The sequence below is a fragment of the Chionomys nivalis genome, chromosome 3 (assembly GCF_950005125.1).
Source record: "Chionomys nivalis chromosome 3, mChiNiv1.1, whole genome shotgun sequence".
Taxonomy (NCBI): domain Eukaryota; kingdom Metazoa; phylum Chordata; class Mammalia; order Rodentia; family Cricetidae; genus Chionomys; species Chionomys nivalis.
The window spans coordinates 11186669-11213572 of NC_080088.1; the positions used below are offsets into that span (position 1 = coordinate 11186669).

Here is a 26904-nt window from a genome sequence, read left to right on the forward strand (position 1 = left end):
TCTGTTATTAATTTTCTGTTGTTTGGCAGGGATGGGCTTTATTCCACTGACATTGCAGAAGATGTAGAACAACATTTGGAATTAAAGAAATTGAGGGACTGTCTTAAGAGGGATTAGGTTGATGAGTGTTTTCACAGTTGCTTTTATCCTGCATTTAAACTTTCCTTTGAGCTTTAAACTAATATAAATCTCAGGTTTTGTGTGTATATTGTAAAGTGTGTGTGTGTATACATACATACATACATATATACATACATATATATTAAGTACTTTACAGTAAAGGAAGTTATTTTAAAGCAAGTTTACATTCCGTTAAGTAAATTGATTGAGGCCAGATGTCATCACTGTCAGTTGAAAAATAGAAAATCTATTCTCAACGACTTCATTTCACTATAGAAGAGCGTAACAGAGTATTGGTTCAGAAAGCATTAATGTCTTTAAAGACCATCTTCTGTTTCTTCACTGTATGTTGAGCACACCCACTCTTATGTCATAGCCGTCCATCCCCGCACTGAGTCCACTGAGCGCAGCCTGCTGCACTTGCTGATCTTGTTGGCTTGACCTTGTGCAGGTTGCCCTAGGTGCAATGAGTTCTTAAGTGCAGGAGCCATGTCCTGTCCACCAGAGGACAGCATTCCTCATATCCTCTGGTGCTTACAGTCTTTCTGCTCCTCTTTCAGGATGTCCCCTAAGCTCTGAGTGGTTGATGCAGATGCCTCACTTAGGGTATAGCAGTCAAATGTCATTTATTCTCTCAGCATTTGACCAGCTGTGAGTCTTTATATTGCTGCCCACTTGAGAAAGAACATCACTTATCTGTGGGCTTGAAACATAATTGTTTAGAAGGAAGTTTAAAAACATGCTTGTCATTTAACAAAATAAAAGTAATAGGGCTGTGGAGTTTTGATCAGGTTTACAGAACGGGATTTGAGTCATTCCCCCCCCCCCCCCCCGAAACAGGCCCCAGAGCTGAGGGGAAAGCTGTTGTTACCCCACAGCAGTCTGGCACTACTGCACTAGCAGCCAGGCCATCTCGCCTGTGCTGGAAGACAGTTGATGTCCTTCCTCCCTCAGTGGCCTGCACAGCACTTCTGGCACTGTGAAATAGGGAGAAAGTGTTCAGGTCAGTTCTAGCTTGATTTCTCTATGTTCTGCAACTAAAGTGCCTTATGTTCTTCTTATCTCATTCTGGTGGGCAGCCCAGGCAATGGTAATAGCCCTTGTTGTTTGGGGGCCTCTGGGACCTTGCTAATAAACCATTCATGTAAAGGTAGCGTTACATTAAAATTTTTTAAATTACTTTTTTTTTTTTAAAGAGAATACAAAGTTTGGGTAGGGGTAAGTGGTGTAGGAGGGTCTTCTGTCTGTGCTACTTTCATTGGTTAAATAAAGAGACTGCCTTGGCCTAGTTGATAGGGTGAACTCAGGTAAGCGGGGAAGACAGAACAGAATTCTGGGAGGAAGAAAGCAGGCAGGGAGAGCCGCCATGGAGCCAGCCGCCAGGTCAGACATACTGAATCTTTCCTGGTAAGCCACGGCCTTGTGGTGACATACAGATTATTAGAAATGGGTTGAATCAAGATGTGAGAGTTAGCCAATAAGAGACTAGAGCTAATGGGCCAGGCAGTAATCTAATTAATACAGATTTCCGTGTGATTATTTTGGGCATAAGCTAGCCCCGTGGCTGGTACGACAAGCAGCCCGCCAGCCCGGGTGTAAGCCAGTCAGGCGGTGGGAAGCGACCCACTCCTTCGTACTACAGGTGGGTAGGTAGAGGCAGATCTAAGCGGAGACTGGGGAGGAGCTGATGTGTTCAAAATACATTGTGTGAAATTCTCAGAGATTAGTAAAATGCCTAAATAAAGTACATATTTATGTAAACATATTTTTAAATGATTTTACAAGGTATGGTTTCTATAAGTGTTTCTCATACTCTCTTAGCTTCAGTTCACCCACTTCCAAATTCTCCCTTTTCTTCTGTGTCCCTGCCTGAGTCTCACTTAAACTTTTAACCCCCAGAATTTCCTGTAAAAACTGTCTTCATTGTGAAAAAATAATTTTTCCCTAAAAATTCAGAGATTATTTAGGAAAGTTAGGACATAATATAACCAACCAGATTATCTTCTTTCAGAATTAATTTCAGCTTTGAAATATATGGGGTTGAATAAAGTAACCTTTGGAGGCTTCCCATGTGTGGTCACTCTCCTTCCTCTTCACTGACAGAATGGGAGCATTATGGAAGGCTTAGCACTGTGGAAGAACAATGTGGACAAGCGTTTCGAGGGTGTTGAAGACTGTATGATCTGCTTCTCAGTCATTCATGGTTTCAACTACTCTCTCCCCAAAAAAGCCTGCAGAACATGCAAGAAAAAGTTCCACTCAGCTTGCTTGGTAAGGCAAAGAGAAACTTCTCCTATTTCTTGTGCTGTGTATTGTGTGATCTTTATTTGGAAGACAGTGCGTAGAGCAGGTAAGATGGCTCAGCAGGAAGGAAAGGCAGCTGGAGAGAACCGAGCTGACCAGAGTTGTTCTCTGACCTCACGCCCTAGTCACTGCACATCCTGTCTGCCTGAAGGAGGAGACATTAAGAAGTGAATCTTCAAAATCTGTAAAAGATTACGTGTGATTTACTGAGGTGGAACATGAAACTCCTTAATGAGTGGGTGTTCTCATAGACCTCTTAGCATTCAGTGAATTGACTGTCTTGTGAGCTCCTGACCAAGTCAGGAGGTTCCAGACTCGACTCTGATCCTCATCGTCAGAGCCTTTTATCCTTTGTAAACATACTGAAGCACAGTGATTGAGCCATTTCTTCAGAGCTCTTCCTTCTAGCTTAGTTTTATGCATAAGCCTAAGTATATGGACCAAGGGTCATAGTGTAGCCTCCAAAAAGTTATGTTCATTCTTAGTATGTTCCCGTTTTCATTTTACATTTACAGGTTACCATATAAAAAAGCTTTAAAAATTTATCCTAATATTAAAATCTTTTTTTTTTCCCAGTACAAATGGTTTACATCTAGCAACAAATCTACTTGTCCACTCTGTCGTGAGACCTTTTTCTGAAGTTTTTTAAATTGTAAGTTGTTCCTGCAATAGGTGAAGCCAGAGGCCCTGGATTTGGCTCCATCATGAAGAACTGACTTGAAGAAGCCAGTGAGCATGACACAATTGCCATCTCTGCTCATATGACCTAAAATCAGGCTCACTTCTTTCGAGATTGCTTTGTAAATCTTTTGAAACCTTTTTCTTTTACAAGAGAACATTACATATTTGAGAGAAAATATTTATATTAATAGTTTAGTCTCTTTGTATATTTAAAAATAAATATATCTCTTCTCAAAAATACCTAAATTATAGAACTGAAATTTGTGAAAGCATTAGCTATATAATAACTTATAAATCATCAAGTTTGTTGGTCTGTGTTGTAGAACAGTCCAAGTGTAAAGGAATTGAGAGCTGTTTTACATCCATAGATAAAACTTAAGATTTGTTTGTTAGTGATGATGGAGAAAATTAAAAGTTACTCTGATTTTCATACTTATTTTAATGATAAAGTGACACTAAGCTATTTACATCCATATCCAGAGCTGTTTGAAGAATGCTCTGAAATCTCACATGGAAGAATGAACTGAACTCTAAGGGGCTTTGTCAAGAATTATGAAATTTATAAATTATATCCACGACATTGACCTTTTGTTTGTGAAAGAATTATTTCCGTATGTTAATGAGATTTGAATTGTAAATTTGTGAATGGAGTTGTTAGTTTAGTAAGTCTCCAGAGAGTAGGAATTTAGGTAAGCAGCTATTTGATTATTTGTGAAGTAAAATGGTAGCTGAATATCAAGAAAGGAACAGATAAGTATGCTTTCTAAAGCATGGTATCTGCAAAAACCAGTATTTCAAAATACTGAAAGAGACTTTAAATTTTGTAGCAAATTTCGCTATCCTTTCTGGCCATCATTACACCAAATCAGGAATTTGGGGACTAATTATTTAAAACAATAAGAAAGGAAGGATTTAGTACTAAATAATATTAAGTCTTTAGTTTTTTGTTTTGTTTTGAGACAGGAGTTCACTATGTAGCTCTGGGCAGGCCTGGAACTCAAAGATCTGCCTGCCTCTGCCTCCCAAACTCTGGGATTAAAGGTGAGTGCCGCCAAGCCGGATGAAATGAAGTCTTAGTGGATTGAAGTGTGTAAACAAGTAAAAAAAACTGCCTTGGCTACAGCACCATTGCCTTTAAAACCTGCATCCAAAGTATGAGGTATGGAAGTTCAGAATTTAGACTAATTTTATCACAGTCTTCCATTTAGTATCTAGCAGTTAGGACACCTAAAAGGTCAGTTCATCTCTGCAAATGTTTAATTAGAAGGGTGCAACTCATGTCAAATAAAATTACTGCTTACCATCAATTGGTCAACATGACTGTTATTGAAATAGTATAAATTTGGTCAGGATTGCAATCCAGAGAACTATGGGCTACAGATGCAGCATTGGGTTGTCTGTCTCCTGATTTTTTCTGTTTAGTATTTATCATCTTACAGTCTTGAGGTTCGGAGACGGAGTGAAGTGTAGATATCAAAATCTACTACCTCTTCTTAACCCTTCAAACATTCTCTTACCTTTCTACGTCTGCCTCCGACACAAGAATCTCAAGGATTGTGTAACAGCCCTGTGAAAATTATTCTTTTTAAAGTGGCTTTACAATAAAATTTTCTTTATAACCCTTCCAGTATTGGTTCTTCTTGACTTCTGACCCAAAGTTCAAGTAGAAGAGAGACAGGGCAGCAGGTTAGGCGGGAGGAACTCTGAATACATCCTGTACGATTTGTGTGGAGAGTTGTCAGCTCAGCACTGCCTCGACACTAAAGGAAGCTTTCCAGAAGCAAGACTGAAACCCAGGTTTCTGCACTCAGGTTTCACTCCTTTAGCTGTAATGACACTCACAGACAGGACACCAGCCTTGAAAGTTTTACAATGACAAGATCTTAAAATTGCCTAAGTATCAAAGCCCCACTACAAATTTACTTAAAACCCCAAACTAAATAGCAATTTTTATAATTTATTTTTAATTCTTATTTTTCTCATGTATATACATTTCTGTGGTTTGAATGTTAACACATGGCAAATTTTTATGGTGTGAATAATTGTTATTTGATTATTATGTTAATAAATTCTTTCAAATTACAAAATAGGTCAAATATACAGAAAATAGTAATTAATATAAATCCTTGTACTCTTCCCATACTATTTTGCCATATTTGATTCTTCTTTTTAAAGAAATAAAATGTTTCTCTTGTATTCTCTAACCTATTCTTCTTCAGAGACAGTTTATTGTTCTGAAGTTTGTACACTTCCTGTTGGAGGATTCGTAGTTTCTGCTATGCTTGTATCCATAAATGATATGTAGCCTTTTTTTTTGCTTTAAGCTTGAGGTCCTTTCCTGCTGTGTCATCTTCTGTAGCATGCTTCTTCACCTGACAGCTATTTAGCATCACACCTGCCAGTCCTCCTAGGAGCTATTTTGGCAATGTCTGCTCCTTTGAGCCAATGCTGTAGGATGTGCTCTTTATCGTCTTTCTCAGCAAATGTGGTAGGTGCTCTGGAGGCGTGAGCTACAGTGAATTCCAGGTGACAGGAAGTGCGAGCCGTTGGTTTACGTGGTGTCACATTGCTCTTTATCTTGGCTACATGTTGGCCCGTCTCACAGGACAGTAAGGGTTCTGGTTTGTACTTGTCACTCACGCTTAATGAAATTGTCTGGCTTCTAGTTGGAGAATGCGAGCTAGCAAGCATTGTATAACTGTGCTACACCTCCCATCATCTTCATTATAATTCATATTTTCCTAACTATGGAGAGACCTAGTTTCATTCATTCTTGCTTGGTCATTATTTTTACAAACATGTCCACAATTTATATTTCTAATAGGTTACTTGTATTTTTAAGCTGGTCACATAATGCTTTACTATCTAGTCAACCTTGTCTTCAACATGGTATTAATTTTACATTTATTTACATTTTATTAAAATTTTCCACTTAAATTATCATTCCTTTCCATTTTGATTCAGCCAAATTTTTTGTCTTAATGTTTTTACTAGTTGGAGAATGCGAGCTAGCTAGCATTGTATAACTGTGCTACACCTCCCATCATCTTCATTATAATTCATATTTTCCTAACTATAGAGAGACCTAGTTTCATTCATTCTTGCTTGCTGGTCATTATTTTTACAAACATGTCCTCAATTTATATTTCTAATAGGTTACTTGTATTTTTAAGCTGGTCACATAATGCTTTACTATCTAGTCAACCTTGTCTTCAACATGGTATTAATTTTATATTTATTTACATTTTATTAAAATTTTCCACTTAAATTATCATTCCTTTCCATTTTGATTCAGCCAAATTTTTTGTCTTAATGTTTTTACTAGTTAGGGCCCCTAGAGGAACACAACATAGAATGAATGTGTATATTAGGAATATCCAGTAGTTGTTCAGTTTAAGAGGCTGGATGTCTCAGCTGGTCTTCAGTATGTGCCAGAATCCAACGGTAGGCCCTAATGCTAATGAAGGAATGAAATGGACTTGCCAGCAAGAGCAAGCAGGCAAAGAATAAAAGCTTCCTTCCTCTGTGTCCTTTATATAGGCTGCCAGCAGAAGGCGTGGCCCAGGTTAAAGGCAGATTTTCCCATCTCAAAAGATCCAGATTTAAAGTGGTTTGGTTAAGAGAAGCCCCTCCCAGATGTGCACATCCACTGTGGTGTTAGCTCCAGTCGACAGCAGTCATCATGGCACTGAAAGTTTGGTTACTCCCAGCTGGCTCTTTTGCCCTCACCAAATTTTACCTTATGGGTCTTATAACCGAACTGTTTTTTTATTTTTTTATTTTCTGCTCCAAATTAGAGATAAAAAGAAATGTATCTGTGATGGAACCTTTCAGTGTCTGTATAAATCTGTCTTTCTGTTTTCCAGATATCCCTTATAAAAGATCTTATTAAGGGTGCTCATCTGTCTTTGGTAGCTTTGACTTATTTACTGTGAACTTTAAGAATAAGGGCTCCTTTGAGTAACACCAAGGCATCCTGCAATTTGTGTCTTTGATACCCAGATTCAGTAGGTTATTTGGGATAAGAGACAACTTAGTTTCACTGAATTAGCACATGAAGTAATGGGCTTAACTATGGCATTTTCGTGTGTTACTACACTATCCCATTTCATTCCTTCTCAACATCAGCTGGAGACATGGATCCTGCTTCTCTCATAGCAGTCTGCTGAACATAATGCACAGCAACAGAAGACATGCCAGGGCTTCCGGAGTTCCTGTCCTCTAACACCGCAGGCATTTGGTATGCATTAAGCTGGGCCCACACTACTGTCCCCGCCCTCACAGGGTTTGGGACACAGACAAACCAATGAAGACATGCCAGTCTTGATACTAATTGCTTTGCTATGGTGATGTGCGCTGCTCTTGTGTATGCGCCTGGTTTTGCCTGCCAGCAGTGAAACTGTAGCTGAGAGGTTGCGGGCATGGTCAAGGAGCATCCATTTAGCAGCTTGCTAAAGCTAACAGGTTTTCACCTAATTGTCCACTCCCCAAATGTGGCACATTGGCAGCAAGACCACAGGTCGGGAACAAGTGTTCCTTAATACCTGAGAGGTCTCACCAACAACCTGCTCCTCCTACCTACTCTTCAAAGTCCAGGCTGCCATATGGTCCAGCAAATCCAGTGGTGGTTGAGGCTGTAAGGAAAGGCAGGGACTCCATACAGGGCATCTGGTGGCCCCTATGGCAAAATGCAGTTGCAGGCCTTTTGGATTCTGGAGTAAGACCCTGCTAATATCACAACTGCTCTTGCTTTAAGTGATAGCCCTTGGTCGATACTGTATCTTATGAATAGAGAATATTGATCACCAAGTTATTTTGGCCCTAGTTACTCTATCATGAACTAGGGATTATTACTATCATTTTTATTATTGGAAAATTTCATGCATGTGTATACAGTGTATACTAATCATAATCACCCCTCACCCTCCTCATCTCCCAACTTCATGCCCTACTTTTTAAACTATATATACAGGCTTACAAGTGGCTTCGAGGGGACCAGAACTTGATCCCAACACCTGTGTTGGGTGGCTTACAACCATCTAGTTCTAGAGCACCTGACACTGTCTTCTGAATTCCATGGGCACTAGTCCACACGTGGCATATACTCTCTTCCACAAAATCTTTAAAAGATTAGATTATATCTGGCAAGGTGGTGGTGCACGACTTTAATCCCAGCACTCAGGAGGCAGAGGCAGGCGGATCTCTGTGAGTTTGAGGCCAGCCTGGTCTACATAGTGAGTTCTAGGACAGCCAAAGCTGTAACAGAGAAACCCTGTCTTGAAGAACAAACAAACCTTTTATCTGTAAATACTGATTTAACTCACTGAGTCTAGTGTTCCTATATCCATATGGGTATAGGTTTGTTCACTGAGTGTAGGCAATGTGCCAGTCGCCACCCCTAAAAGAAATATCTCAGAGAGGGAAAGTAGCCAAAATCCTTGCAAATTACCATCTAAAGTTACCTCCATAGGACATATGGCTGGATTTTTGAATGACATCAATGGCCTCTGGTGGGCTTTTATAAGTAACTATAGAGAAAAAGGCACCTTCCTGATGAATACCTGGTAGCAGTCATTAATGATGTTATCTTGTTCAGAGTTAAACCACACCTATTAGACTCTGCATTTACACTTTTATCATATTGTTTATGATAATCCACTGTAATTGTTTCATATTACCATTGTGTAGAACAAACACCACCATAAAAGAGTGAACGTTCCTTTATTCCTGCAGTTTACCCTCAAGCCTTTGTCATGCGCACACATCGATACGCTGCTTCGGAAGGGTTCTCAGAACAGTGTATACAGGATGAAATGCGTATGCAGCTGCCATCTGGTTCAGGGCTACACAGTGACTCATTTCATGGCTGTATGTTCAGTGGAATGGATAGCTGAGATTTATTTTAACCAGTGTCCTTTCTGATGGACTTTTAGGGTGGTTATATTACTTTGCTTATTATAGCTAATGCTAAATCAAACATTCTTTCATAAATATAAAATATAAATTATAAATAGAATATACACATTTGCTTGCAAGCGTACAGAAATACCCACATACTTGAGTCCCTGAAAACAAAAGGCCCGAGCTTAACTGTTTCTGTTTCTCAGCTTTGTTTTCTTTGTATGCGTGTTTTGCATTATGTATGTAATACCACATGTGAGCCTGGTACCCTGAAGGTCAGAAAAGGCCAGGATCCCTTGAAACTGGAGTTATGGGTGACTGTGAGCCACCATGTGGGTGCTGAAAATTGGACCCCAATCCTCTGCACTAGCAGCCAGTGCTCTTAACCTCTTAGCCATTTATCCAGCTCTCACCTTTTCTTTCTTTGCCCCTCCTGAGACAGGGTTTCTCTGTGTAACAGTCCTGGCTGTCCTGGAACTCGCTATGTAGATCAGACTGGCCTTGAACTCAGGTCGGTCAGCCTCTGCCTCTCCTGAGTGTTTGGATTAAAGGTATGTGTCATGACCACCCTGACTCCATCTTTTTCTTTATGACACATTCCTGATAAACTTTCTTGGCCAGGGAATGATGTCCGTCTCGAACCAGCTGAGTGCATTCCGCTTCAGGCAGTTCTCGGGCATCTGGTGGCTCTCGGGACACTAGGACTTGCTGAACCTGAGGACTGACAGGATTTCTTGGCCTGCTTGCCTGCAAAGTGCTGTGGTCCCTTGCAGACCTTTTGTCTTCAGTGTTTTAAAAATTTCTTCTAAAATGAAAAAACAAAACCCAATAAAACCAAAAGGTAAAATTCAGTCCAGTCATTTGGTGATATGCATGACCCCTGATCAATTTAATTAGATGATAAACATATTAAATTCCTCTGATTAAACAGTGTATACCAAATAATGTTTGTTAATTCAAGCTTGGACTTCAGAGAAGTGGGACACACATTAAGAAGTTCTGAGGATTCTGATTAGGGCCAGTGTGTAGTGGTGGCCGACTTCAGACTATACAAGATCATTAGTTAACCTTGTTAGAGCAAGTGATCACATTTTTAGCTGGTTGGTGCCAATCTATGCCATATATCCTTTCTGGAAAGGTCAATGAGAATATGAACAAACTGAATCCTGACATTGCCCAGAGAAAGTAAACAAGTTTACTTCTTTTGGAAATAAAACCTAGGGCTGGAAAGATGGCTCTGTGGTTAAGAGCACTTACGGCTCTTTCAGAAGACCTGGGTTCAAGTCTCAGCACTCAACATGATAGTTCACAACCATGTATAACTATAGTTCCAAGGGATCCAATCCTTCTGGTGTTCTTAGGCTCCTGCACACACATGGTGCACATACATGCACTCAGGTACACACACATTAAAAAGAAAAACCCTTCTAAGAAAAACTGAACTAAGACTGAACTAAGAAAATAGTTCCAAATAACCTCTTCATATACAATAAATGGATTATGTCTTTATCAGTTGGCCCAAGGATCCATAGACTACCCCTGCCAAACATTATAGGCCATTGCCAAAGCTAGTTCACCCTACAGTCTTGAGGGTTCAGACCATATTGCTGAAGCCTAACTGGTACTCGACTGGAAACTTCATCTCTACTGGCTAGTGTTTAGTGTTTATTGTGGAAGATCTACACTCTACTGGGGTAAAGTCTCATCCAGCTGTGAGCCTGTGAACGACAACAGTGACCTGCCTGCAAGGGCTCCCACGGTGTGCATGTTGTGGGAGTAACCCTCTTTCTGTTACTGCCCCATGAGAAGGAGCCCACACTGGGGGCCAAGTGATATTTGAATATTAGTGTATGAATGAGGGAAAACTGCCTGTCCTAAGAAGACAATAGTTTTTGTTTTTCGAGACAGGATTTCTCTGTAGCTTTGAAGCCTGTCCTGGAACTCACTCTGCAGACCAGGCTGGCTTCACAGAGATCACCTGCCTCTGCCTCTCGAGTGCTGGGATTAAGACAATAGTTTTTGACACATAAACATTTATCCTCTTAAAAGTCTCCTCCAGCGTGAACTTCTGGCTAGCTAAGCTGTTGTTAGTGATTAAATTGCTCAATACCTCAGGCTACTTTCTAAGTTTCAGTTTTCTACACTGAACTGTCGTCAGAAAAGTAGACAGGTAACACGAAGCTGTTTCTTATTACCTGGATTGTTTTCTTTTATAGTAACTAAGTAGAACAGCCCTCTGGGGGAGAGGAGTTCTGAAGCCAGCGGGAAGAATCTGTCCATGACTTCCCGGCCGTTTCTGCCACCAGCCCAAGCTGCTTCTATTCCGTGACTTCCTACCTGTCACCAATCAGAGAGACTTGATTCAAGAATCCTTTTGACATTAAACATCAAACAACTGCATTCCAAATGAGTGTACCTTGGCTTCTGAATGTTACTCTACCAAATTCCTGAAGTCCTTATGCTACAAGAGAGCATGTGATTATCCAACAACTAAAACAGCACGCTGGGTGTGGTGGGCACACTGCAGTCTCCATGCTTAAGAACACGAGTGAGAAGATTGCAATTTCAAGGCCGACCTGAGCTACATGGTGAGACCCTGTCTCAAAAACCCAAGGGACAGGATTGCATGCATGCAGCTCCAGGCTCAGTCAGAACCAGAAGTATATTATGAAGAAACCATTGAAAATTAAGTTCAATGCTGACAACTTTTTTTCCTATTTATTGTTGTGGCATTTACCCATATTTGATTTTAATTTTATATATAATCATGTTTTCTGTTTTCAGTCACTTAATATAGCATAGATTTCCTAATTTAAAATAATTCCTTTATAATCATATGCATAAATTTTATAAAGCAAAAAAAAAAAAACAAAACCCTGTTTATAAGGGCAGGTTTTCCAGGCTTGTTTGTCTGCCCCTTCACTATCTTCAACAATTCTGTTTTTAACTATGTTTTAGAGTGCAGGATTGTTCCACATTCTTTCCTGCGTCTTTCTGTGCTTGTGATGTTATGTTAGCATGTGTATGAGTGTGCGTGTGTGTGTGCGCATGTGAAGGTCAGACAATCCTTGCCTTCCACCTTGTTGGAGATGGGGCTCTCTCCTGCTTACCACTGCATGGACCAGGCCAGCACCTTGTGGGCTTCCCATCAATGTGCACTCCCACAAAGCTTTGACATGGGCTCAGAGGACATCAACCTGGGCCCTGACACTTTCACAAGCATCTCATCCAGTACCCATCTCCACAGCCCTGTCACTCACATCTCAAGGACCTCTCATTTCCTCTGGTATAGTTCTAATTCATTGTTTATGGTAGTACAGTACCTTACTGAAGGAATATCTTATTTAGGTAGTCTTTGACATTTGCTGTGTCTATTAATTTTCTTTGAATCTTAATTCTGATTATTCTTAGACCCATTAATTCCACTTTAGCATCAGATTTTTCCTTTTGGAGTCCTCTGCTTTTCTTCTGGGCCCGCTCCTGTTCTGAACTCCCATCTCTGTTTACTCCAGTGCTTTGTGGGAACTGGCTGTTGAGCAGGTGTCATGGTTTGAACCAGTCCCCATCTGGCCTCTCTAGTCACTGCTCCAGAATGTAGTAGGACTTCCTGTGGTAAGATTCCAGGCTAGTAAGCCCCATTTATCTGCTTATAATGAAGGAGATGACTCCTCAGGAACTTCTGGCACCATCCCAACCCTGAGGCCAAAGAAGAGAGGATTCCACTTCGAAAGGAGCAGGCAGGTGTTCCTTTCTGTTTGCTTGCTGTCCGGGTGTGCACTCTTGGTTCCTCAGAGACCACGGGTATAACCCCTGTATAGCACTTTAGTTTACGTTTCTGAATGTGACAGTGAGTCTAGCCACAGAGCTCAAGCCCTTAACTGTGTGTCTTCTGGATATCATCTCTAAGTCGTTTATTTTCAATTTCTCTGATTTCATTTACTTTGTCTTTTTACTTTATGGCCTGAAATCATTGTTTTCATTTAGTTTCCAGACTAAAGTTCTTTTTAAATTTTAAAAAAATCAGTGTGTGTTTGTGTGTACTCATGGAAATCGGAGAAGCTTTGGGAGTCAGTTTTCTCCTACCATGTGGGTTCTGGGTTAGAACTCTGATCATTAGTCTTGGTGCCAAGCACCCTTGACTTGCTGCGCCACCTTGCTGGACCTGTGCTTGGCCCTATCTAATCATTCAGCTCTGGGAATTAAGACACCAGATGTGCTGGGATTGCAGAAGTGGCCAGGGCATTGCTATGTCTCAGCAGATGTACGGGTCAGGAGATACACTTAGCTTACGGCTCCAGCTGGGAATACAGCTGGACTCAGTGGGTCATCATATTCTCTGAATTGTTTCTTCACTGAGACCATTACCGTGAATTAACCTTCCTTCTGCACACACAGGCTCATGCTGACATTACTTAAATAGATTATAAATGTAAGAAACCTTTGTCCATCTTAGTTTTTATCCTGCTATTGAATGATTTGTGGTTTTGTGGAGACAGGGTCTCACTGTATAGCCTGCGCTGACCTGGAACTCAGAAGTCTGCCTCCTGAGGCAGGCACCACCACACCCAGCTATTGAGTGATTTTAAAGTTAGATCTTCAGGGCTGAAACACTTTTAACAACTCTATTTACTGATTTGTTGTGTGTGTGTGTGGGTATACATGTGGACAGAGAGCTGTCTTCTGCTCACTGCCACCTCTGGGCTGGACTGAACCACGAGGTTCATTTCCATAGCTTTTTCTTGATCATCCAATTCATATAAGAAATGTAATCTCCTATTGATATGCTGACGGCATTTGGAGGTGGGTTGAGTAGGGGTCATGAGGGATTAATTAGTCCATGTTGAAAAGGAGAAGAGAGCCACGTGTTCAGGAATGTTTCCTCGTTCTCAGCCTATGATGTCTCTGTCATAACACAGCACAAAGGCCTTGGCCACGCCACACACCCCGAGACTGGTCTCCTCAGCCTCCAGACTCTGAGAAATACATGTATTAATTAAACAACCCGTGGTACTTAATTACAGGAGCAGTGAACAGAATATATGAGACTGTAGTGCTGTTCCCTCTGACTGTGACTTACTTCCTGGGCCTCAGTTCATGTGAGCACAGCCAGAGCAATTGCAGTGGAAGTGGGCATAGTATTTACCAGCTTTGCCAGAGAATAATCACCAAAGAATACATCAGGCAGAGTTAAGGAGAAGCCAGTGCTCATCTGTTATTGAACTATGTGCCTTCACCTTCTGGGGGAATGGTGATTTGGCTTAACTCCTTACTGTGGAGATTCTTAAATACATGATGTACTTCTATTCTTTCCCTATGAAAGATCAGGTCCACACTTTTCATTTCTGATAATGCCAAGGGATGAAACCCAAGACTCTGAGAAGGGCATTATTGGTGAATTTATAGTTGATTAGAAGTATTTTTAAAATTTGCATTATAAATTCGCTATTTATGGTAATGGATCAGTTTCAACATCATGGCCTGACCTGGGTGAGAATTCTGACTAGATGGGTCACATTCTGGTCCTTCCGTCAGTCTCCTCTCCTTCTGGGTGACAGTGTCTGGTCTGAGAACCTCTGTTGTCAGAGGAGTGTTGTTAGCAGCAGAGACCGAAGTCAGCCCAAGTTCATCTTGTCTCACACAGAGCAGCTGAAGACTGACCACATTCTGCTGCGGCCCTTACCTCTTGAGGCGGAGTCACTACATAGGGGGGGTTAAACACCAGCAAATCAACTTTCCCCTTCAATCTGGGCAGCAAGCCTTGGACCTGAAGACAGCAACAATACAGTTTAAGCTGGATTCTGGTTTAAATAATAAGTCTTTACAAATACTCTCTCCTGTTTTCAGTGGGGGACAGTACTCACAGACAGAAATGTTCTCATGCAGGTACAGTTTATATGAACTTAAGCTAAATGAGTGAAGCGGAGAGTGAGCAGATACCACATACGGCTTCTATCAACAGTGTATATGTGTGGTGTGTATTCTGGGTTCATGAGGGCGAAGCGAGCCCTGATTCTGTGAAACACATTCCCTGTAGATCATGAAGGACTTTACAACATCTACGCTTTAATCCCAGCACTTGCGAGGCAGAGGCAGGCAGATCTCTGAGTCCAAGGCCAGCCTGGTCTACAAGAGCTAGTTCCAGGACAGGCTACAGAGCTACAGAGAAACCCGGTCTCAAAAAAAAAATACCCCCCCCCAAAATGCACTCAAGCACGTGTGTGTGTGTGTGTGTGTGTGTGTGTATGTATGTATGGAGGTCAGAGGACAACCTTGGTATCTTCCCTAAGAAACTTTCCACCTTCTTTTTGAGACAGGGTCTCCCACTGGCCTGGAAGTTCACTGCTGTTCTAGGGTGGTTGGCTGGAAAGATTCCAGGAATCCACCAGTCTCCGCTTCTCATTTCGCACTAGCAGGGTGTACAAACAACACGCCACCATGCCTGGCTTTTTATATTCAGTCCTGGGATCTCACTGAGGTCCTTGTAAGGCAGACATGGTACCAACTAAGGTGGCTCCCCACATCCCAAGGGAAATGTTTTATAAGATGACATAGAATGTATCTGAACGACACAAAACACCAAGGATGGACTCTGTTTTTGCTTCTTCACTTGTAAATATTTTGACTGACAGAATTGGACATCAGAGCAGGGAGCACTGAACACAATGGTCAGAGACTGCAAACAGTCAGCATTTGACACTTTTTTATGGCTCAGTTTTCCATGGAACAAGAAAAAAAGAAGAAAACCCCCCACAATTTTGTGTGTTTGTGTGATTCAAAGCTACCTCATTTCCAGTCACACCATCTAAGCATTGGACATCACTGGACTGATTATGAACACTAAACATATATTACAAAGTGATATCTGAGACTTTCCTGATCCAGATTTCTATAGTCAATTCAGTTTTAATTATCCTAATAAATCTGATAACTTGTAACTCCTAAGACCTCTTTTTGAGAATGTGCTTGCAAAAGTAATTCTTTTTTCCTCTTTATAGGGGGGAAACAATAGCCTATTCTTTGAAGTAATTTGGATAAAATTTTGCCTACAAACCAAAAGATGATTCATCTGCTCCTCCAACAGTCCAAGAATGAGGGAATAACTCTGGGTGTGTGTGTGTCTGTGTGCACGCACGTGCGTGCACACACACACCACTTTGTTTTCGACTCCATAAAGAAATTAAACTTCTTAAAAGAACTCTAAAATATAAGTTTCCAGGAATGCTGGCTCACGATACTGGAGAAGGTTTGCTTTGTAACTTCCAGAGGCTCCTGAAGCACTACCCAGCTCTCCAGGAGTAACTGCAGGCTGGATAGTACATAAACAAAAAGGACAAAAATCTTAAAACAGAAACTAGCAGGATATATGATCACACTGTGAACCTGAGTTTGCGTTTGCATTTATTAAGTAAAATCAACCTTGGGTCAGGAGGCAGAGCTAGCAACTAATTGACAGAAAGTAATCATAGAGAGTCAGAGTATCTGGAAGACGGATAGAGAGACACACAGGACGTAGTAGGGAGGGTCACAGAGTATCTGGAAGACAGACAGAGAGACACACAGGACGTAGTAGGGAGGGTCACAGAGTATCTGGAAGACAGAGAGACACAGGATGTAGTAGGGAGGGTCACAGAGTATCTGGAAGACAGATAGAGAGACACACAGGACGTAGTAGGGAGGGTCACAGAGTATCTGGAAGACAGAGAGACACAGGATGTAGTAAGGAGGGTCACAGAGTATCTGGAAGACAGATAGTCACAGGATGTACTAGGGAGGGTCACAGAGTTTCTGGAAGACAGATAGAGAGACACACAGGATGTAGTAGGGAGGGTCACAGAGTATCTGGAAGACAGATAAAGAGATGTACAGGACTTTGAGTGTGGCAGAGCAGAAGGACAGCCTTTTTCTGAGAAGCAAAGAGGGAAGGTCAGCTAGTTGCTCCTCAACCTCTCTGAGCTAGCAGGTTTTCACCTCAGCCTCTGACTCCCAAGTCTTATTGATAAAAAGAACGCTAGAGATTTAGTTAAAACTACATTTGCTGGCAGGGGAAGGAGGCTCCAAATTGGCAACTATCGGACAAGTGAGCCAGTAACTGCGGAGTGGCAATTATTGGCTGAAACAGCAGTAGATCCAGGCACAGCTGCTGAAACAGGAGACTCTTGAAATTAAAATGTATTTACATAAAACCAAGGACTAGTACAGGCATCTGCAGCCAGGCCCAGTCAGTTTCCAGCTTTCACATCTCCAAGAATTGAAGAATAAATGAAAGAGGCTCTAACAAGTGTTAAATGCATGCAGCAAAGCACGCAGACTTTATTTCCTGTAGAGACACTTTTTGGAGGACCCTTAGGTTAAATGCGAGTCAAACTGTCTGATTTTCTTTCACAAAGCACATGAGCAGGGAGAATGGATGTTCTGCCAATAGATTACAGTTCAACAGGGCAACATGAGGCCAGAGAAAGTAAGAGGGGAACTACCACGTACTTCACGTGGCAGATGGCTGAGCAGCCCTTAGTATCACATAACTCAGAATGACAGACACCCACGGAGTTTGTAAAAGGTAGAGTGTGTTTGGTGTGCACTAACAATGTAAGGAAATACATAGATGCATTTTAAAGACTGTATTCTAAAACTAAAAATGAAGAATAATAATTCTACCGTTTTGATTTTGAGAAAAAGGTCATACTGTGTAGCCCAGGCTAGCCTTAAACTTGAAATTCATCTTACACTCTTGACTACTGGGGATTCCAGGAGTGAGCCACTATGGCCATCTCGTTGCTACTTTTTGGCTATATAGTTAAGTTTGAGCTAGCCTGGGCTACATGAGACCCTGTCTCATAAAAACAAAAAAAGTTAATTATTAAGTTTATTTGCACTAAAACCTGTTGACCTTCAATTAACTGAGATGAAATTGATTACTACTGAACAGAGATTATAGCTCACCAAGTCTGTAATTATTGGCTGAAGGTGGACTCTGTTACAGCATGCTGTCTCCAGGGTACATGCGGCTGCCTGGGGGTTGATATCAGTGCACCTACAGACAGGAGAAAAAAATCAGGGCCGTGTACAGAAGCAAATCTGTTAGCTATTTTAGGAATTTTGTTAATTCTACGTGGCACAGAAAAAAATTAGGATGTTTTCATAATGGCAAAGAAAAAGAGAACAAAGGCTTGTTCTCTGGTGACAAGCACTGCTACAGAATCTGCTCACTCATCTGGAATTTATTAAGTGTGGCTTAAGCACCCAGCAAAACTGAAATCCAAAGAAACGACTGCTAGGAAACCACAGCCACACAAAATACACGAGAGATTACAGAGCGCACGAAACGCACCGGCTCAGTGTCTGGCAAATCTACTATTTCCTGGGGTTTGTATTCGCAAGTGCGCTGCAAAGAAACTCAACTCTCCAGGTGTTTTCTAACAGTCAAATGACCTCCCTGAAAATGATCCCAGTAGACAGAACTTGAAATTATGTGGCTAAGATCACACAGCAGGAAGGCGTGAACATGAAATTATAACTGGGGTGGGCACAATTTGTGACTTGAGGCCTTACTGAAACACCACCAGAGACATTTTGTCTACTTAAAATATTTCACCCAAGCTGCCACAGTCACAGTAACCCAGGAGGTGGGATGAACGTTGTATACTCACATGTACAAGGCCTGAGGACCTATCATGGAGGCCAGGAACGCAGACACCACACCAGACCCTGCTCCGACTTCAAGGCATATTTCCACTCTAACAACAAAACCAGAAAACTTAGTTCATTCCCATGAGCCTACTCTCCATGGAAGATGACTTATGCAACATAATGTATTTCTCCAGCAGCATCATTCACTTGCAAATATATAGGAAAATAAGGGAAATTTAAATTTCTGGCAATCACTTGCATATGGTTGCATAGCTACACCTGGTAATAGTTTAGGTGTGTAACAGACTGTCAATTACCTTGAAGTACTTAAATACACCCAGCAGCATGTCCTAGGAATGAAGGTCCTCTACCTACCTAGATAGATGTAGAACAGACATCCTCTACTAAACCGGGCAAGTACCTCACAGTATGGCCTCAAACTGCCAATAATCTTAGCTTTCTCAACTTAAAGTCTTTATATTATTTTCCAGTGAAATTATTCCCTCGATGAGTATACATGTTTCAAAAGCGCCACTTAATTTTTACAATGCCTAATGACATTCACGGGAATTCCTTGCACTTAACTTTTCAAACAATAGTCAAGAGGCAGTTACAGGATTTTTAGCTTTAGAACCAGCTACAAATCTGAGAAGCCGTTAGTCACTCTAAAGTTTGTGAATCTTTCTAGGTGGTTACTTCTTGGAAATAACCATTACAGTCTCATAATTAGAATTTCAAGTCTTTGTAACAAGGTCAGCCCATTTACAGCATAGTCTGCAATGCAATTTGTAGTTGTAAATCTTTCTGGGCTATTCTGAGCATATGAGTTCTGAGCCAGTGTTCCATAAGATATTCCAGTAACCTGAAATTCTCCACCGTCTATCATGAAAGGCTGATTTCAAAAACATTTTATAGTCGAAAAAATATGACAAAGCTTAAGAGGGGTAAGCATGTTGGTTATTTCGTTCTGGTAGACCCCAGTCCGAAAATCTTGCTCATTAAGTTAATGACCCGAATTCTTTCAGCAAAATGTTTTATTAGACTTATTTTGCGTGTTTATGTGTGGGCACGCAGTCCTCAGCACTGCAACTGAACGTCCAAGAACAAGCTGTAGGAGCATGTCTCCTTCTGTCATATGGTCCTGAAGACTGACCACGAGTCCGCAGACTTGGCAGCAAGCGCATTTACAAGCTGAACCAACTTACCCGCTCTTGACTCAAATTCTCTTAACTGAAAATCAACATGTAGCCTTTACAACTGTTGTCATTAAAAGTTATGGCCAGTACTTCAACGAATCAGGCTAGTGAAGATCCTACAGTAAGCGGATGCGTGGTAACTATTATATCTTTCCTAACGGTACGAACTACATTCCTAACACTGCAACTGAAAATTCGGTTTCTCAGCTGCAGGAACTTGAAGAGCTCAGTAGTAACACACGGCTAATGGCTGTTCTTGAGAGAGCTGAGTGGGTTTAACACTTCACCATTCGTGTCCTTCCGTTGCCAGAGGATGCTATTTATGCACTAAGTAGCAGGTGAACCCTACGCGAGTTTTACACTAAGAAACTTCATATTGGAAAGTAGCAATGTTTTAGGAACACCTTGTTTCTGGCCGTGACACTACGATTGTACTCAGGGGCACTAGCGTTCTTCAGATAATAGCCGAAAGGCAAGCAAGGCAGGGTGACCATAGGGTTTTGCAGAGCACAAACCGCGGCACGCCGAAAGCTGCTCTTTCACCTCGTTCTGCTGTCAATCACCAGGCAGTGGGCCGACCCACCACTTCCGGAAGAGGCAAGACTTCCGGCTACCGCCCCTGGGACACCCCGCTCCTTCCCGCTGCGGCGCACACCCTCCTCGCACCCTGCTAGCTCTGCCGCCGCCGCCTCGAGCGCGTCCAGCAGCAGGAACGTGTCCTCCGAAGGCTCGTACACGTCGCTGAAGGCTCCGCGACCCACGTGCCCATACAGCGGCGTGGGCAGGCTCGGCGCCGCCATCTTTCTCTTCCGCGTCTTGCCGGCCTGCGTTTAGAGTGCGCATGCGTCAGGCTGCGCATGCGCCTTGGTCTGACACCGGGTGGGAGGGAGTTTGGGGCCAAGCGCTTGTGTTTTATGTGCGGTCGAACAGGCTGCTGGGCTGTCTTGGAACCGATAAATAGTTATATATTTTGCATCCCCTAACATCAGTTTTCATCCTTTGAACATTTTGTGTGTACTTTTTCAACTACCCTAATGTTGAGCATCTGTTACTTTTTACTAAGGCGACTGTTGCTTTAATTGTAATGACATTTGGAAAGGTATTTCCATTTTTAAATTGTAAGGATTTGCAAAAATAGTGATTACTAAATTTTGCTGTTTTTAAACAGCTGAACTGTACATTTTGATCATGATTATGATTACTTTTATTTGCTTCATTTTGTTGTGCAGTCTCACTAGCCCCTTCTGACCTGGAACTCTGTGATCCTCCTGCCCGTCTCCCGATTGCTGGGACTAAAGACTTGTGACACTTTGCCCAGATTAGACTGTGATTTTTTAAAATTTATTTCTTATTTGATTATTTCATACGTGTATAAAATTTATTTTGGCCATTTTCATTAAAATAGTTTGGAAGGCTGCTTTGAAAATTATATATAAAAAAAAGCTATAGTTGGAGGGCTGGAGAAGTGCTCAGTGGGTGAGACCTTGTACTGCACTTGCAGAAGACCCAAGTTTGTTTTCCTACACCCCAGTTCTGTACAGGTGGCGCACAACTGCCTCTAACTCCAGTTCCAGAGGATGGCTGCGCTTCCTGCCTCGAAGGCAGTGGCGCAGAGCTGCTGTGTTTAGACATTCATGCAGGCAGAACACTCATGCATGAGATAAAAATGAATCTTTAAAACAATGGTGGGGCCTGGAGAGGCAGTTCCGCAATTCAGAGCGTGAGGTGCTTGCTCTTCCAGAGGATCGGAGTCTGGTTCCCAGCACCCACATCAGATGGCTCACAACCACTTGTAACTCCAGCTCCGGGACATCCAGTATCTTCTGTCCTCTGCCAGCACCTGCGCACACATGTACATAAGCACATAGATACACATTAATAAAAACATTAAATATTTTGAATTACATTTATTGATATTTTAATGTACTTATTACAAAAATTGCCATCCTAATTTTGAGTCACTTGTCACTTGTACTGACTGGTTTTGACTACTTGACACAAGCTAGAGACATCAGAGAGGGAGGAGCCTCCCTTGAGGAAATGCCTCCATGAGATCCAACTGTAAGAAATTTTATCAATTTTCAGTGATTGATGGGGGAGGGCCCAAACCATGGTGGGCAGTGCCATCCCTTGGCTGATAGTCCTGGGTTCTACAAGAAAGCAGGCTGAGCAAGTCCTGGGAAGGAAGGAAGGAAGTTGCTCCCCTCCATGACACCTTCATCAGGTCCTGCCTCCAGCCTCCTGCCCTGTTTGAGTTCCTGCCCTGGCTTGCTTTAGTGAAGAGCAATGTGGAAGTGAAACAAACCCTTTCCTCCCCAGCTTGCTTTTTGGTCATGGTGTCTCTTCACAGCGATAGAAACCGAACTAACGCATCACTCATAAGTTTTTTTCAAGTAAGGTGGTGTAACTTTCTTTTAAAACTGTCAGGGCTGAAATGCCAGTAACCCAGCTCTGCTTTCCTCTGGATTATGCAGTTCTAGTAGGTACTGTGGCGGCGTAAATGAATGCAGACAGATTATAAAGATATATACAGCTTTAATAAGGAAATAGACTTACAGGACCACAGGTTCCCACGGAGAACAGGAAAAGCGGAGAAAAAGGGCTGCTGGGATCATGCCCGGCAGATTTATCAGTAAACATTAGCCCAAGGCGAACACGCCCCCAATGGGTGGGGCTATATCCCTACATCTCCCCCTTTTGTCTAAATAAGATAGAACTAAACCAAATACAACTATATACAATAATAACAAATAATAAATATAATAAACAATATTGAGAACAAAAGTTTTGCTAAACATTTTACCTCAAGGAGTCTAAATAACATAGAGAGTAACTACAATTATATAATCTTTAACTCCGTCAAAGATCTGAGAAGGGAATAAATATTACTTAACAAACGAGAGATATCCAAAATGTGTAACAATTGACAGAGACAACTGACTACCTGGGCAATCACCCAAACTCTCGTTTGCAATGTTGAGTCAACCAACTTTGGCTAAGGCCTAATATAACTGACATACCATTCTTAGAACTATCCTACCCTGACTTGGCAGGATAAGACAATCCTGTTTAATCCACTTAGGGATATTCTGTATTTTTGTCAGAAGTTGAGGTAACTTTGAACTTATGTTTTTCCTGACTTCACCTGCTAGACTCCAGGATTACAGGTACATCCCCATGCAATTTTTTTTTCTTTTTTTTGGTGCTGGGGATCAAGTGCAGGGCCTTGTGAATGCTAGGTAAGTACTGTAGCACTGAGGTACATCCTTATAAGGCACATCTCTTATTATTTTAGAAGATGAAGGCTTATCTTGCCTTGCAAGCTCTTCAGAGTATAGTTTCCCATTTGATCACGGTGCTTATCCTCAGTTTTATAGTTTGGGAGTTGAGAGGGTCAGGCTTCTTTTTGATTTGATGCTGATGGATCAGTCACTCTGGTGACTGCTCTGGTTGCTTTGGGACTCTCTCCAGCTCCTATATCCACAGGGTCCCCATTTGGAGTTCTGAAATCGTGTCCAAGCTTAGCTCTGACAGTCCCAGCCTGCTTCTCTCCTCCTCATGTGGGTGTGATTCTCTCACCTCATTTTGTGTTTTTTAATATCCTTATCATGCCTTCTGAAATTACCGAGTCTGGAGACCTTAAAACCATTATTTTGTATTCCCCCAGGCTCTGGTTTTAGAGGTAATTTAGGACTCACCAGTTCTTTGCAGTCACATGAACGGAACACTGAGCTATAGGCTGACTTCTGTTGACTCTGCTGTTTTTACTGGCAAATAGAGCTGGTTTTCCTGCAAGGGCTGTATGGGAACTCCAGCTCCTCCAGTGTGTGACAAGGCACAGCTCCTGCATGTTGTGGCTATGACAGTGTGTCTTGGACGGTCTGGGTTTGGAGGCACCAACTGCAGCAGTGGGTTCTCCATTCCACAGTCTCTGACCATGACATGGCCAGAAGCTCACTTGTGCAAAGTGACCTCAGGAGGTAATCTTGGAAGCTCACCCAAAGCTGATCTTTGGACTCCTCAAAGCTGGCTGTCTTACCCCTTGGCTATCCTGTAATGATTTTCTCTAGCTTAAACTAACTAGAAATGGTTTCCATGAGTGCAGTACGACTTCCACGATGCTGTTGATTTCTGCATTTTCTGGATTGTTGAGGTCACGCCATATTTCCAAGAGGTTTAAAATTGATTATTGTAAGGCTATTTGATTCCATCACTGGTCATGGTTTTGGGTGATACGGTGTTAAGATCATGTACCGGTCATCCATTAACTATGGTTAATGCTTGCACTTTCTCTTCACAGTCAGAATTAAGTTTTTCAGAGGCATCAGAGTCCAATAGCAAGCTATAATAAAGTTTATTTCTAATCCGAGGAGGGCTTTGGTCCAAGACTGTTTTAGCATGACATAATACGTTTTCCCTTTTCTGGTGAGAACTAGTTCTTCTCCCACCTTAGCCTAGCCTGTATTTTAATAGAAATCACAAGTTGCATTCAGCTCTATTCATGATATCAAAGAGTTGCACCAACCCTAACAAAATTCCATCTCTTAATATAAGCAGGCTGTAGGCACTCCAGTTAACTCTGCTTAAGTTAGTACTGAAATAATGTCAGAATTAAAACTAGAATAATTTTTTCTGTGCACCTTGAAGTTTGGTTCTCAACATTTTTAATCATAAGATTCTTTCAGAGTGATTTTTTTCCCTCTGTAAAGTCACCTCCACACCTCCTTAATGTTGATCATAATACTCAAAGCACCGTGACACAGACTGGAAGAAGAAACTTTCAAAGACGTGTCTGATAGAGAACTGTTAGTCAAAATGTACAAAAGAATTGTTGAAGTCAATACTAAAGACCAACATAATTTAAAAAGGTGCAAATCTATAAACATTTGCCCTTATGCCCACAGGTAAGTGTAGCCTTTACCCCTTATCAAGGAAACTTCTGTCTGCAGCAGACAGAGATGACTACAGAAAAATACAACCAATCAGAATGCAGAGTTGTGGAGCCCATCCCTAAAGGTACAGCTATAAAGCACTCTTGCACCTGTGTTCAGGGAACATTTCAGAAGAGGGCCTGGAAAGATGGTAACAGCTAGAGGATCAGGGAGTTTATTGTGTCTCCTAGTAACACCAGGAGCTACACCCATAGAGTCTCACCAACACAACTGCCCAAGTGTGAGTGGAGCTAGGACACACCAATGGACATGTGAAAACAGACCTAGATAGCCCATGAAGCCTCCACCATATATAAAGAACTAAAGAGAACTAAAGAAAATTAGAAGTAGGAAAGACAATCTTTCCAGGGATAACCAATTGATTGTCCAGTGCCAAATGGTCAGCCCTGAGAACACACACACAGGCAGCATTATACAGACTAAACAGGTTATATTTAGGAATGCATACGTATACACATATGTGCATGCAATAACAATGAAGAAAGAAGCCATGAATGAAGGTGAGTGTGAAGGGGTACATGAGAGTGTTTGGAGGGAGAAAAGGGATGGGAGAAAAGTAATTATATTATAATCTCAAGTATTTAAAAAGCTTTAAAAACTGCTAAAATACCCCGCCCCCAAAAGGAATATGTACAAATGATCTAAAGAGATAGCTTATTAAGGAAAAAGAACAGATGACAAGCATATGAAAAACACTCTCATGTGTCATTAAACCTGTAAATTAACCAGAAGACACTGTCAGTTCTCCAGAGGCACAGAACCGATAGAATGAAATATACTAAATCCTCACTAGATTGGCTGACACAGTACAGTCAGGTTCGTCTAATGTCTTTTTCACGCCTGAAAAGACTGAGAACCCTACAGTGACTTGGTCCATGAGGCTGGATTCCTCAACAGTCCTGGGGAGCTGGGGTTCGATATCAATGAAGGGATGTAGGAACAGCAGTGGCAATAGGGTACAATTTACTAGTGACACACAGGGGTGATGGGGCAAACACAAAACTCTATCACACCTCCTACTATCTGGGATGCTACCAGAAGGTTCTACCCATATTTCAAATAACCTGATCAAGAAAATCCTGTACAGGTGTGCTTAGCAGTTATCGCTTAATTTCTCCCAGATCCCGTCAAGTTGACAGGCAAGATTAACCATCACAGATACAACCGCACACTTATAATGAAGACAATAGAAACAATGGCAGCCATTGCTGGTGAGGAGGAAAGTGGCATAGTCATTTGGAACACAGTTCTGCAGTTTCCTAAACAACTAACGTTTACTGTGACCCAGCAAAAATGTCCCTCACTATTTACCTACATGCATTAAGAACATGCACATAGATGACTTAGCGCCTTTATTCACAACTCCCAGGGCAAGGAAGCAGCAACATCATGAAAAAGACGGCTGCCATATGCAGTGGACCTCTATCCCTCATACATTGACTTTTGCTCATGTCAGCCCCTGGGGTTGTCAAGATGCATTCTTGTCTGCTGCATAATTTTAGAGTCCCATCTTGAATATTTGGTTGCTTTGTTTGTATTCTTTCTTAGAACTTGAATCTGAGCTGTTTTGTTTTTTTTTTAAGATTTATTTATTTATTATGTATACAGCATTCTGCCTCCATGTATGCCCACATGCCAGAAGAGGGTGCCAGATCTTACTATAGATGGTTGTGAGCCACCATGTGGTTGCTGGGAATTGAACTCAGGACCTCTGGAAGAGCAGCCAGTGCTCTTAAGCCTGAGCCATCTTTCTCGCCCCCCAGAATCTGGGCTTCTTAATATATTTAGAAATAATAGACCCATGTCCTTTTCTCCAGATGGCACCTGTGGTGACGTATTGATTTCTGCATTGAGGGCACAGCTGCCTACAAAACTGAAGTGTGTTTTTCATCGACACAATAGAAAGTCGCATAAAAGCGGGAGACTCTCAGTGTGTCCATACTTGGAAAATTACTTCTTTAAATCAACTCTAAAGATCTCTGCAGGTGGTCAGATCTTAGGAACTTAGGACCAGATGACGTCACTTCGGGCTGGCCTAAAATGTTGTCTTTGGCTCCTGCACCCTACGTGAAATCTTGTTAATTATGATTGTTTTTCCTAGTTAGAACTCCTTTTGGATATTT

The 26904-nt window shown here is 41.7% G+C and overlaps 2 protein-coding genes across 5 annotated transcripts in view; one reads left to right on the forward strand and one right to left on the reverse strand.

Annotated features, from left to right (window-relative positions):
- Positions 1-5183, forward strand: part of Ltn1 (listerin E3 ubiquitin protein ligase 1) — a 65354-nt gene extending 60171 nt beyond the window's left edge. For both annotated transcript variants that reach the window (XM_057766130.1, XM_057766131.1), the window contains 2 exons: positions 2224-2391; positions 3001-5183. In XM_057766130.1, the coding sequence (XP_057622113.1) occupies positions 2224-2391; positions 3001-3063 (231 nt within the window). In that variant the 3' untranslated portion in view covers positions 3064-5183. The remainder of the gene's footprint in view (positions 1-2223; positions 2392-3000) is intronic.
- N6amt1 (N-6 adenine-specific DNA methyltransferase 1) lies at positions 1006-20645 on the reverse strand. 3 transcript variants are annotated; one of them, XM_057766132.1, is made up of 6 exons: positions 20496-20645; positions 18654-18740; positions 17947-18037; positions 14687-14770; positions 11202-11343; positions 5092-9811 (listed from the first exon to the last, which is right to left on the reverse strand). In XM_057766132.1, exons 1-6 carry the CDS (start codon positions 20627-20629, stop codon positions 9705-9707), a joined length of 645 nt encoding a protein of 214 aa, XP_057622115.1. In that variant the 5' UTR covers positions 20630-20645; the 3' UTR covers positions 5092-9704. The 3 variants fall into 3 exon arrangements, with proteins under 3 accessions (XP_057622116.1, XP_057622115.1, XP_057622117.1); XM_057766133.1 differs by lacking the exons at positions 5092-9811; positions 11202-11343 and adding an exon at positions 1006-1097; XM_057766134.1 differs by lacking the exon at positions 11202-11343.
- Positions 20646-26904: the final 6259 nt, after the last annotated feature.

Coding starts and splice junctions, on each gene's coding strand:
- N6amt1 (XM_057766132.1), bottom strand. CDS start 20,629: ATGGCGGCGCCGAGCCTGCCCACGCCGCTGTATGGGCACGTGGGTCGC. Junction 18,038..18,653: donor GGTCCTCAGGCCTTGTACAT/GTGAGTATACAA, acceptor TCCTGTCTGTAG/GTGCACTGATATCAACCCCC. Junction 14,771..17,946: donor AGCCAATAATTACAGACTTG/GTGAGCTATAAT, acceptor TGCTGTCTTCAG/GTCCAAGGCTTGCTGCCCAG.